Raw genomic sequence first — 13225 nt, 5'->3', positions numbered from 1 at the left:
ATTTGTGTCGTTTTGTGTAATGTTATTGTATTTATTGTAATATTATTTTTTTGGTCTAATATTCATGTAATTTTCATCAATCTTTTTAAAAAATTATTTGTGAAATATTTGTGTATTTTAAAAAATATTTGTAATTTGTGTGTATTCTTGAATAACTATTTATTTTCACCTAATATTTGTGCATTTTTGGTCTAACATGATTCACGACTATTTTCTAACACAGCAGTATTTCTTATTTTAGTAATAGTTTTGGCTATTACATTTTCATCTAATCTTTTTATTTATTTTTGGCTGATAGCTTTGTATTTCTTCATCCATTATATTTGCATTTGATAAATTCTTGTTTATTATGTACCACTGCAAAACTCCACACATGATGTGACATTTTCATGGCCTTTCAGCTCTAACCAACTTTAGACAACACCTCACTTTGCAAATGAACTGTTTAATACAAAATAGCGGCACGAAAGTATAGTTATTTTTTTTATCTATATATTTATAGAATTTCCCGTTACCTGACCATCCAGGCGGGCAGCGGCACTTATACGCTTGCAGGCCGTCCAGCTGGCAGGTGCCCCCGTTGCGGCACGGGGCGCCGACGCAGGAGTTGCCGACGAGCGTCTGGCAGCGGCGGTCGGTGAATCCCGGCTTGCAGGCGCAGCTGAAGTCCACCGTGTTGGTCTTGGTCACCACGCTGCACGTGGCGCCGTTCGAGCAAGCTCCGGGCGTGCACGGGTCGCGAAACTGACACCTGCTTCCGGCGTATCCATCCCGACACCTGAGGGGAATAATGTCATTCAATTAAACATTTACTTTCTTTTTTTTTTTAAATCAAACAGTTTGTGCTGTAAGCCTTTAAAAGTGTAAATATTCTATAATGGGTTTTATGTGGTACAGAATTATTGTGAAGCACAACTACCATTTCAATATCAAGGTACTATATGTAGGTATACTGTAAGTCCAAATTTTGGTATTGTGATAACATTACAACCACATATAATCTTTTTTTCTTCATGTGAGGGTAAGAAAGTACATCTTGTGTCTCTCTCTTCCCGTTATTGTATTATCACTTTGTAGTGGTGAGACAAAGTAAGATGTCTGTGGTTGGCGTGGCACCACGTTCGCCTGGTCATGTGTGTAAACGTGACCTCGCCTAAGGAGAAATAAGCAGACACTTCTTAGAAATGGCCTTCAGGTTATTTTAAATCGGTCCTTTTGCATGTGATTTTCATTAGATGATTCTCAAAGTGCTCTCTAACAGTTTGGATTTTCTATACAGGAAAACGTCTAGGTCAGTAAGTCATAAAAATCAGTTTACAACAATAATACAAACAAATCTGCGGCTTTATCACTTCATATTTTCATGTTTCATTGAGCACTTATATGTAAACGTGGACTGCACTTCATAAGCACTGAACTTATCCACACACTATATTAATAAATAAAAGCAGCACCCCCCTAAAAGGAATAAAAATAAAAAAAATCGCAATTTGAAAATGGGAATTCCTGAAGCAACTCAAGGGAAGAATTTAAGTTCTATTCGGGTCAAACTTCTGTGCTCATAAATCACCTTATAGGGCAATATCCTTTACCCGATAGGGCCCATGTCTCTTGAAAACGCTGCTTTTACAACAAGGCAACACATCTATGAGAAACGGGGCTTTAAATGGGAGCTCCTTGTTTCCGTCATCGCCCTCTGTGAACAATGTGCTGTGCGGCAGTAAAACGGAGAGGAGAACAAAAAACTTGTGTGATGTTTCACACAGCTCGCGTCGTAAAAACGCCGGCCAATAAGTTCCCACATAGCGGGAGAAAAGCATACTTTTGAAATGACAATGAGTGGAGATGAGGGGCGTCCCGAGAGGATAAACAACAATGAGGCTAACTAAAACAAGCATACTTACACAGCTTTCTTTTTATTACATACACACACACCGCAGATTTTTTATTTATTTTTTTGCAACATACCCTCCATTTTTTTAAAGTATATCTTGTGGTATATAGGTGCCGAAGAACAATGTTGAAGTGAGTGGAATTTCTGAGTTCACACTTCCTGGGTTGAACTCGGAAAAGTCCGACTTCCGACCATCCTCGAATGCAGCACTAATCTTGTTCGAGGTACTGAACCCCATAGAGCTCATTTGTACATTTTCTGAATGCTTCATTAGTTGGAAACAAACAAACAAATAAAAAATAAATATTCTATCTATCTATCTATCTATCTATCTATCTATCTATCTATCTATCTATCTATCTATCTATCCTTATGAATGTGTTCCATAAAGGCTCCAACTGGCCTTCCTACTGCCACATCAAGTACCTGACCACAGACAGTCTATGAACTCTGAAAGGGATGCCAGCACTACATCCCAAAACATTCCCAGGGGGTCCAATGTGTGTGTGTGGGGGGGCCGAGCGGCAGACCCCTCTTATAGGCACAGACGAGTGTTTAGACAGTGGCCCTCTCAGGGGATTACCCAGCCTTGGGATTGTGGCAAGAATAAGAAAACATCACATGCTAGGCTGCCCGCTGCGTAAACACTGCTACTGAGTGACCGGTGGCATGCCTACCAAAGCTACCATTTGCTTTGGTTGCTTACCAAAGCTTACTAACCAATCAACACTGATCAGAATGTGGCGGACAAGTTGAGACATGTTAAAAATGGGACATGTTTTGGAAAAATGTACATTTTGTTTTTGACTTGTATTTAAATAGGCTAGTTGTCCCAAAACGTGTCTATGTATGAGCACGTCCTTGTGAATTTTCCCCTGCTTGTTATGTCACAATTTAGACTCATGTTCATAAGACTGCTCCCTACACTGAGATTCACCGAACTTTGTAGCTTGAAGCGAAAGCGAAATCCTCCATTTTCAAGCAACAGACTGACAAAAGTGAAACCCCATTTATCACAATTTATCCCAGCCAGACCTAAGCGCTGTACAGTACCTGAAATTCAACAAAATAGAGAGACCATATAAAAAAAAGTATTTTAATACTTGTACCCCTCCCTCCCACAAACTTTACAAACGTATCTTTTAAAGTATTTCAAGTGCTAGAATGAAAGAAATGTTTAGCCAAAGCATCTAATTTCCTCTAACGAAAGGCCGAGGACTAAACATAATGTAAAATACTATAGGCAAGGCAAGGTGGATTTATTTAGTCAATTTCATAAACAAAGTAAAAAAAATCATCTTACATAATTGAAAGTGCCACATTTAAAAGTATCTAAAAGAAAAGTAATAAATAGTAGCTTACTAAGTAAGCATCTTTTTCCATTTGTATGCAGCATAACAGCTAAATGCTGCTTCACTGTGTTTGCTTTAAACACTGGGCAACACTAATTGACTGAGTTTATATGCCATTAGAATTTTCTATAGACAGGCAACAGACAGTATAGAATAGATGCTACGGTAATTATGAGCCTTCAAACAACTGCTGCTTTAACACACACATACAAGCAGAGTATACAACTACACAAGCACAAAAATTGCTTAAAAATATGCGATTAGTGGGGGGTCATGAAAGAAGAAACGGGATATACAGTAGTTGGGGTTCAATATACGTCTCATTGCATTGTTTTTGTATTTCTTAAACTTGTTGAGCCACAAATTCTTGCACATTAACAGCCTCTTCCAGTAGAGAAAGTCTGTGTGTGTTTAGAGTGGGGGGGGGGGGGGGGGGTGCAAAGGAAGAGGTGGGGTCCTTCTTTAGGACCCAGCGGTTATGAGGCGCCGCACGAGCCCCCTGGAAAAAGGCAGCAGGGAGCAGGTGCGCATGTTAATGAGCAAGACGGCAGCTGCTGCCCTGGCACATTGAAAAACCCCCTCACCAACACAGCCACCTCCATATATTCCCACCACTCTCCCTGCCTCTGACGCCCCCATTCCAACACTTGCCTTCAAGTAAGGACCAAAGTTAGTATAGTTAACGAAAACGAGAAAAAGAACTAAAACAAAAAATGAAAAAAGAAAAAAGATTTATTTGCACAAACTAACTGAAACTACATTTTACGTTTATAAAAATAACAAACTATAATTATAGCAAAATTAGGTTTTGAATCAATTAATTTAATGAGTTTTTGGATTTATTTTAATATATATATTTTGTTATCAGTATTACTGTAAGTCCATACAGAAGAAAGGTTGAACAGGCATTTGGGAATTCTACTTTACTTAATTACAAAATACTGTGTGACCTTTTTTGTGTGACCATCTTGTACTACCCAAATAGTTTTAGTGTTGGTTTTAGTTTTTTATATATAGAGATTATTTATTATTAATGGTTTATTTTAGTTAAATTGTTATTAGTTTTAGTGTTGGTTTTAGTTTTTTATATATAGAGATTAATAACAATTTAACTAAAATAAACCATTAAAAAATGTAAACTAAAAAACAACTCTATAAACTATTTAAAACTGGTTGAATAAAAAAAAAAAAAAAAAACTTCAAACCAAAATAAAAACTAACAATAGTGACAATTTCCCATTACGATCAACTATTACGTACAAACCCTCGTAAAAAACACAACAGGTTATATATTCCAAATGTTGACATTTTGCAGCACCTAGAAAACTAATTCATTGTGCGCTGTTCGTAACCTTCTTAAATTGACGACCCCCTGGACACAAAACGTGCAGACGGAATGGCCCAAACCAAAACAAATATTAGGCTTGTCTCACAATCGAGATCCATCACTTCAACATACTTCCTTACATTGCCGGCAAATCCAAGTCCAAAAAGTAAAACTCTTCCACAGTTTGGCTTTAGCTCGTTTACCTGCCATTTGAGTAGAAGCACCTGCGGCTAAAGCCAAAGTGTGGCAAGGTTTACACTTTCAGGACTTGGATTTGCATTTTTTGCTTCCTTAACACCAGTTTCTATTTAGACAGGGTTTTGGTGGCATCTTGTAGTATTTTACGGCATTTCAGATAGAGCAGGAAAAAGCGAACAGTTGAAATTGTACATAGTGAATTGCAAATATGTGGAGGATAGCTGTACTCCACGGAACACATGAAACTGCGGTACAGGCTGTCTGCTTGCCTATACCTGAAGAAAAAAAAACTGCCAAACTGCCCAACGTCTCACGTCGAGACCTCAAGGACAAACAGCTAGTGTCGCCGCACGTGGACACACTATCCAAACATACCGTCTGGTCCTAAGTCAACTTGCGGAGCACACTCCGTGAAGAATGCTAAACAGTTTGATCTTTAACTTGGCGAGGGCCCGTCAAATGCACGGTCGGCACAAAGTCGCTTTTCAAAAGGCGCTAAGTCGGTAAGAGTTCAAGTTTAATACAATACAACAAAGAACTCTGATGTTACTCACTTGGCCACACCCCTTAAAGACATTACATTTATTTTGCATTAGGAAAATTAGTTTTTTTTTCCATTTTGTATTGCCATTTTTTCTTATTCTGAATCTAAAACCTAACTATATAGTTTAAAAAAAACAACTAAAATAAATAAATAAATGAAACAGGGTGAGACAAAAGACAGTCAACGGCTCTTTTGCGGAGTCAAAACAAATAGTGGGAGGCAGCTGCTTCAACAAGAAGAATCTCAGCAGCAGGTAAAACTGTGCCGCAGGAAAGGTAAATAAAGACGACGTGGAAAAAGGAGCACAAATCAGAAGCTGAACAAATATCAGGTGTTGTACGAGCTATCGTATAACCGTGGCCGGATTATCACGTCTGTAAAGCCGATACTGTTATTCTCTTCTCTGGTTATTGTTCCTTGCTCTTCAATGCTTGCCGCTGTAGTCCTTGGCAACAGGTCGGCAGCACTTACGGAGACCCGGGCGGCGGCTCGAGCTCTATAGCAGATGCTGAGCTGACATTTGACCCAACTCAAAAAGGGGTTTCCCCCGTCAGTGATGGTCCAATCTGCCATCTGGGTCACACAATATACAGAATATAGAAGACGTGTACTGTACACTCAAAAAGGGGCACACAGATTTGGCATCTGGACAAGCCTGGTGCTGTACCCCCCTTTTTAAGGAGCTTAGTTGGATGGCATTTATTCAATTATTGACCCATGTAGATCCCTGTGGGAGATATTATTGGTGTCAGGTTCTGGACTGACATAATTTGGAATAGTTTAGGATAATCCCCTTTAGGGACACATCATTATAGGATATTTATTTTAGGCAACAAAGAAACTAAACAGATAGATAGATAGATAGATAGATAGATAGATAGATAGATAGATAGATAGATAGATAGATAGATAGATAGATAGATAGATAGATAGATAGATAGATAGATAGATAGATAGATAGATAGTAGGGGTGTTAAAAAAATCGATTCGGCGATATATCGCGATACTACATCGCGCGATTCTCGAATCGATTCAATAATCGGCAGAATCGATTTTCTTTTTTTTTTAGGATTCACACCTTGAGCATGGAAGAATGTTATATGAACGGAACATTAAGCCTTAATATTTTATTTTAATGCTGTTCAAACATGAAACAGATTACAACCTCTATAAGACTGAAATTTCAGATAAATAAATAATACATGTTCATATAAATCTTACACTCTACAAGCTTACTGATTAGTATTTTCTAAATTTGAATGAAAAAAAATCGCAACAATCGACTTATAAATTCGTATCGGGATTAATCGGTATCGAATCGAATCGTGACCTGTGAATCGTGATACGAATCGAATCGTCAGGTACTAGGCAATTCACACCCCTAATAGATAGATTTCATTTCCTGTCAATTTAGTCCTGTGCTTGTCTGATCTGTTAAAAGTATCACCTGAAGGGAAGTCGCCTCTACTCTCGTTCCTTCAAAGTCCGCGTCGGCGGCCGTCATGAGAAATGACGGTAATCTCTCCATAACTAGTGATTTGCTGTGAACTTGAACAACCCAAACAATGCAATCGTCCAACCCTACCCCGGGCAAAACAAATGACAAGGGGAGCTTGGCTGCTTCTACTTCGCCTCCCCTTTCATCTCCTTTTCTGAACAGCCGAGTTGTACGGAAGGCTGACCAGGCCGGACCACATCTGGACGTCTTCATTACAGAGACCCTCTTAATTTGGGAGGGTTACAGATGCAAGGAAAGCGGTAGTAATGAGTACAACGGAGGCTGGGAACCACTTCAGGGATTTGGGGTAGTCTAGAGGTGGAATAGCAGCTCTCCAGGATAATCACATTGTCCTGTACATCAGGAGTGCCAACGTGGTTTTCATCAAGGACCACGTCGTAGTTATGGTTTCCCTCAAATCACATAAAGGTAGCAACAGCGTTTGGATTCTAGGTGTACCCATGGTAGTTCTCTTATATTGTAATTTGGATTATGGTCTTTGGTAAAAGTTCTCTGTGAGCGATCCCTGGTCCCAAAAAGTTTGACAGCTTTTAGGGACATTCAAGAATGGGGCTTTGACTACAAGGGTGGGAAAATGCTGAAGTATGGCCAGTTGTTGGTATGCATTTACTCTGCCTTACATAGTCAGAAAAACATCATCACCTTGATGGGAGCACACCTGGTAACGACAGACAGTTTGTGTCAGAAGCAAAACCTCAAGTCATCACGTCCTTTGTCCTTCCAACCTGCAGACAGGTGGTCTTGCAAAGAGGGGGGCGGGGGGGACAACCAACCGTATACTCCCAGGAAGCTGTCCAGGGTTTTTCTTGGCAACCGAAGAACATAAATCATCCGTGTTCAGGCTCCAGTCTCCATCAAAACTCTACCTGAAGGGAATCCAACATGGCAGTAGCCATGTAAAAAAAAGAAAAGAAAAAGTCTGTGTGTTTCCCCATTGTGTGATCATATGATGAGATATGACACCTTTTCTTCCCTAGTTGAGTCACTTTGAGGCTATTTCCTGACTCTCAATGGAGGTGCGTGTGTGTGTCAATATGGGGATCGGGGGGGTTATAGTCAGACTCATCTGACCTGTCATGTTTTGGTTTTGTGGGGGGTGGGATTTTGTTTTCTTTTGGTGTTTTTGGTTGTTTGTCATGTGTTCCTTGTCTCTTCCCTTGTCCCGTTATGTCAAACCACGTCCACCTGAGTGTGTCTTCCCTTCCCAGTGTATCCACCAATCAGCTTCCCTTGCCACTTGTGTCTTGCCCAGCTGTGTCTAGTCATTGTCAATTAGCCTGTGTGTATTTAGTCACCTGTTTTCCGTTTGGTTCTTGTGGAGTCATTGTGCCTGTTCATGTTCATGTCCCTGTTTTCCATGCCATGCCATGCCTTGTGTTTGTTTTTTGATCTTGTTAATTTTTTCAATAGTCCCTTGTTTACATTTTTTGTTCATTAAATCCCTTTTTTACTTGCATCCCTGCCTTGCCCTGTTTTTTGTTGCCCCCTGCATTTGGGTCCTGCCTCCAACACCGCCACATCGTGACATGACCAGAGCAAACAGAGGTGCCATTGAAGAGTCGGCAGAACTGGAAAGACAAGGGCTCACTTTCAGTGAAGTGGTGGTATATTGTAGCATTCACTGCACATACCAGTACACCATTAATGGCCCCGGTTGTTATCAAAGAACATCCCTCTGGCACGTGGACACAAATGTGAAATGCCCCTTTTAACTTGTCAGTGATTTGTTGTAATATGGCATAAATCATAAACTGACTCAGAAGACAACATACATCTTCTTCTGGCTGGTTGGAATCCAAAACAACTTGACAGTAAACCAGGCCTTCAGCTAACTTTTTTTGGAAATAAACGTCAGTCAATGCCAGCGCAGATACGAGAGGGAGATGGTATTTACGGCATGGAATGTCAAGTAGGTAAGCCTGTGGAGTGAAGCTTCCAATACCACTTACTCGACCTTGGCATAAAGGCCTTGGTTCAAAAGCGAGCGTCTTTTGAGCTATGCGGCAAAACAGCTGGCAATTCGTTCACAAATGATTTCTAAACAAACTACGCTCTGAGTATTTCAATGGGGAAGTTCTGTTGCGAGTTCGGTTAGCGAGTCGAGCTCAGGTATTAGGTAGGGCAGAGAGAAGCTAGCAGTTTGCTAACAATAGCCTTGCAAAGAGTTTTGTAATGTCTCCCACACCTTTGAGTTTTGTTTTCCCTCCCAATGCATGTAACCATGTTTTGTTTTTATTTTTCATCTTTTGTTAAAATACATTTTTTTGGGCTTCCGGAGCTTTGCTGAAATTATGATTAAATATGAACCTTAGGGTGAAAAAAAAAAGAAGCCCTTCCCTCCTTCTCTAACAACTGGGCATAAGACTAGCAAAAAGAAGCAGCGCAAGGGACCTCAGGAAGCTGAGGATTCACAGAATAAGAAACATTTCCACTCAACAAGTACTCCAAGTTCATTAATTCTTTTGTATTTTTAACTTGTTTTAAGTTCCATAAAATACAAGCACAAACAAATAACAATTAGTGTTTTCGCAACACGATTACAAATAAGTCATGACACTAGCGTAGCAGCTGTGGATAAATTAACGGTTTACAGTGCTAATTCTAGCTTCGCATTTCTAGCGCAGAGAAGACAAACTACTGCACTTTCCTAAAGAGAAAATATTTGTTTCCTGACTGTACTGTGAGAACCCAAGTATGACGTTAAATCGTAAGTAAATTTTAGATTTTAAGTGTACTGTTACATGCCTACTGACATATGACATCAATAAAGGGGGTTCTTGATTTTTAACAGTATCGACATACATCGCTTTGACTGAGGTTATGATGAAGTAGCTTGTGCGGGTGGCATACAAATATGTGGTCACGCGCTTTAAGTGTTTTTCATACAAATATTTGCTGTATTTGTGATAGTGTGTTCGCATAAGATAATGATGGAAACCATTTTCTGAAAAACACTTCCTTCTCCTTCCTCCTAAAAATTGAGGTTGATGTTTCCATAGACAAATCAAACCCGGTCCTTACTGTAGTAAATACGCTCACACTAATCTTAGCGAGTCCGCCAAAATCCCTTCTGAAATGGCAAACCTTGAGTGAGAGCCTCATGCCCCATCTCCATGTTTAATTGGAGAAGTCTGAGATGAAGGAGGACACTGTAGAGGCACAATGATGGCTTTGTGGCCCCCAAAGAGAAGATGGGGAAGGCAGAGAGGGGCGTGTGGGGTGTAGGACGGGGAGGGTAGCCCGGGGACTGAAAAGGGTGAATAACACAACCAGACCAAATTAAGCTGTGGCGGGAGGCCAAAGATGGCTGCCTGCGTTTTGCTGTACAGGAATAGTGAGTGAACCAATATGTCTACCATTTTGGTTAAATAAAGTATATACAGTTAAATCTAACTCTGCTTGCATGTGTTAAAGTAGCAGTTTCCAGGAGTTTTAAAATGACTGTAATCTTTGTGCTAATTGCTCATTTCCATGTCAATTTTCAATAGAGTTTCACGTCGTAAGTTAGTATTAAGCTAGAGTAAACTCGGTGGACAAACTTCAAACTTCTAATGATTTGGTCAAAGCGGCTGGACAATCACATAAGTGGCTCCGGGCCAAAGGGCCACTTTTAATGTAGCACCTTGAATACGGCGGGGGAAAAAAAAATCTGCACTTTTGGAATGATCCTTTATAATGTGAAGGCACTTCACTGCAGACAGACTGCATAACTTTGGAAAACCCTCTGCCATCTGTCCAGTGTGACTAAGGGCCACTTAGGGACAAAATCCAGAGAGAGAGAGAGAGAGAGAGAGAGAGAGAGAGAGAGAGAGAGAGGTTATAGAGGTCTGTGTCTAGAAGGACAGGGTCTGATAGTCTGGCCTCTCTGGGAAGCCTCGCCCAGATTAGTCACACAGAATTAATCGCTGCCGAGAACAATGGCCGCCGGGCTTCTGGCGACCCCAGCTGTCGCTCGGTGAAAGAAAAGCGAAAACAAGATTTAGGGCCGCCGGAGTTAGGCCGCAGAGGGTGCTCGCTCGCGCGCGGACCCTTCGTCGACCATCGATGACTCAACTTAGACACGCGCTCCGCATTTCTTACACTCTGGCTGACTTTTTGCACTCACTTGCACTGTCCGTTGCCGTCTGGAGTGGCCTCACACCTCCCCTGGTTCAAACACGACTCCGTGGGCATGGAGCATCTCAGGCCTGCCAAGGAAAAGTTTGAATTCATAAGAATAATACACCTGGGCTTATTCTGAAAGGATAATGTGGACAAAATAATGGCCTTTATGTGCAAAAACTCCAAAAATGTCAAGTGTGGAGATGTGATTTGCTATCACAGAGGTTTGATGGGGGAGCCCTCTATAGGCCAGAGGTTCTCAAACTGGGATATGGGACTTCTAATTGTTTTATTAAATCAAACATCCTAAACATTTTATTCTTCCTTAACTTCACTTTGGGCCAATTTCAAGCTGATATGGCAGTGACATAATAGGACAGAAGGACAGAAATCTGACATCCCTGCAAGAATAAAGTGAGTCATTTTTCTAAAAAAAAAAAAAAAAGTATTATTTCAAGAATATACCATAGTAAAATTTCCAAGTTGAAATTTGGCTTTCTTCCCTCGTTAAACCTTAATGCCACAATATTATGACTTAATTTTGGACAAGCGTGGCTTTATTGTTGTAAGTACTATCAACTTTTCATCCTGAAACTTTGTTCTTTGTAGGGATTACAACTTTTTTCTTGACAAAAAAGGTCTTCATTATCATTAAATGACAACTTCCCAATCTAAAATAAAGAGAAACAAACATTTACAAAGAAGTAATAAAATTAGCAAAAATATTTTTAAATAAGAAAAATATTCAACAAAAATATTTCACGTTTAGAAGGTAATGTACTTTTAAAAGAAAATATGTTATTGTAAATCTTTAAAAAATATGACTTAATTCTCTTAGCATTACATTTTTTCATACTAAAAAAACTACAATATTTTTTAATCTAAAAATGCATTAAAACTGAAAATAAATTCTGCAAAAATATTTTCAAAAAATATTCAATAAAAAATATTTATAATTAAAAATTCCACAAAAAAAGAAAATATTTGATCTTATGAAGATTGCAATTTACTTCTTGAAAAAAATATGTAAAACACAACTTTTTTTCTGTTATGTTCCAAAAGTTTGAGAAACCCTGCTCTATAGGCACCCCTTCAGTATCAGGTTTAATATAAGTTTTACATATTAGTATGGAGTTTCAACGAATATAACACCTTAGTCACTCAATACTATAGACCAAGATGTCAAACTGTAAGCCCGGGGACAGATCTAGTCTGCCACATCATTTTATCTGGCCTGCAAAAGCAAATCAAGAGCGTCAATTTTGTACCAACATTCCATTTTACAATAACTTGAACAATAGTTGGACAAAGGGTTTTCCTTTACTTCTGATTTCAAAACTAGTTATTCATTAATTTGTTGTATACTGTACATGTAATAATATGAGGAGGTGATTAAACATGTTTTCACAGTTATAACAGCCCTCCGAGGGGAGCTGTCACAACAATGTGGCCAAAGTCAAAAATTTGTCTGTCCATTTCTGATTTATTACAATTCCGAGCTTACGTCACAAGTCAAATGGCTGCTAACTCGGTGAAAGGAAGCTCTCCACTCATTGAAAAGCATTGGACTTTGGATCGTTTTAATTTGATTTGTGAGGAACATTTAGATTTCAAAATGTGATGAAATGTGACTATATAAAAATCTGCCTGCAGCTAGTCACAGGCAAAAGCAATACAATACGCCGTTTGTTGTCACCGTGAAGGAAACATTTGCATTGCGTTATTGGGGAAATATCAGAAATGCCCGGATGTTCGGAATTGGCAATACAGTATACAGCAACAGGTTGACTTCAAAGCGTGCCTCTGAAGAAGTAAAGACATTAATAAACAACAAGAAGCTAGATGAACTTTAGTAAAATGCTAGTGTGACTCACCTCGCGCTAGTCCAATCAGCCACAACAGTAAAGTTACTTTCGCCAAGAAAATAGGCATTCCTTCTGGTTTATAAAGTGCTTACACATAAAGTCCACATGGGCTTGTTCATAGATCCGAATGTCTTCTTGTCTACGGCTGATGAGAAGGAGGGGGAAAAGTTTGAGTAAGATCCACAGTGAAAGTTAAAACGCCGATGTTGTCGCTACACTTCTCCGGCTGGAAATGACCCCGACTCGCCGCTTAACATCTGGGGAGGCGAGTCCGGGAGGAGGGCCCTCATTCGGCGCGGTCCCACGGTGCACCCCCCAGCGCCCCCCTCCCTTCTCCTCGCCTCCAAACAAACACACACTTGATCGAGAGATTGCGTGGGGGTGGGGGGGGGGGGGGGGGGGGGGGGGGTTGTTGTGGTTTCACT

General features: G+C 40.0%; 1 protein-coding gene across 2 annotated transcripts in view; it reads right to left on the bottom strand.

Moving 5' to 3' along the window:
• Window positions 1-13021, bottom strand: part of notch1b (notch receptor 1b) — a 54433-nt gene extending 41412 nt beyond the window's left edge. For both annotated transcript variants that reach the window (XM_077521620.1, XM_077521621.1), the window contains exons 1-3: window positions 12810-13021; window positions 10940-11021; window positions 516-778 (exon numbers count right to left, since the gene is read on the bottom strand). In XM_077521620.1, coding sequence (XP_077377746.1) covers window positions 516-778; window positions 10940-11021; window positions 12810-12867 — 403 coding nt within the window. In that variant the 5' untranslated portion in view covers window positions 12868-13021. The remainder of the gene's footprint in view (window positions 1-515; window positions 779-10939; window positions 11022-12809) is intronic.
• Between the last annotated feature and the right edge of the window lie 204 nt (window positions 13022-13225).

Source organism: Festucalex cinctus, chromosome 5 (assembly GCF_051991245.1).
Source record: "Festucalex cinctus isolate MCC-2025b chromosome 5, RoL_Fcin_1.0, whole genome shotgun sequence".
NCBI lineage: Eukaryota > Metazoa > Chordata > Actinopteri > Syngnathiformes > Syngnathidae > Festucalex > Festucalex cinctus.
This window is presented reverse-complemented; position numbering and strand designations above follow the sequence as displayed.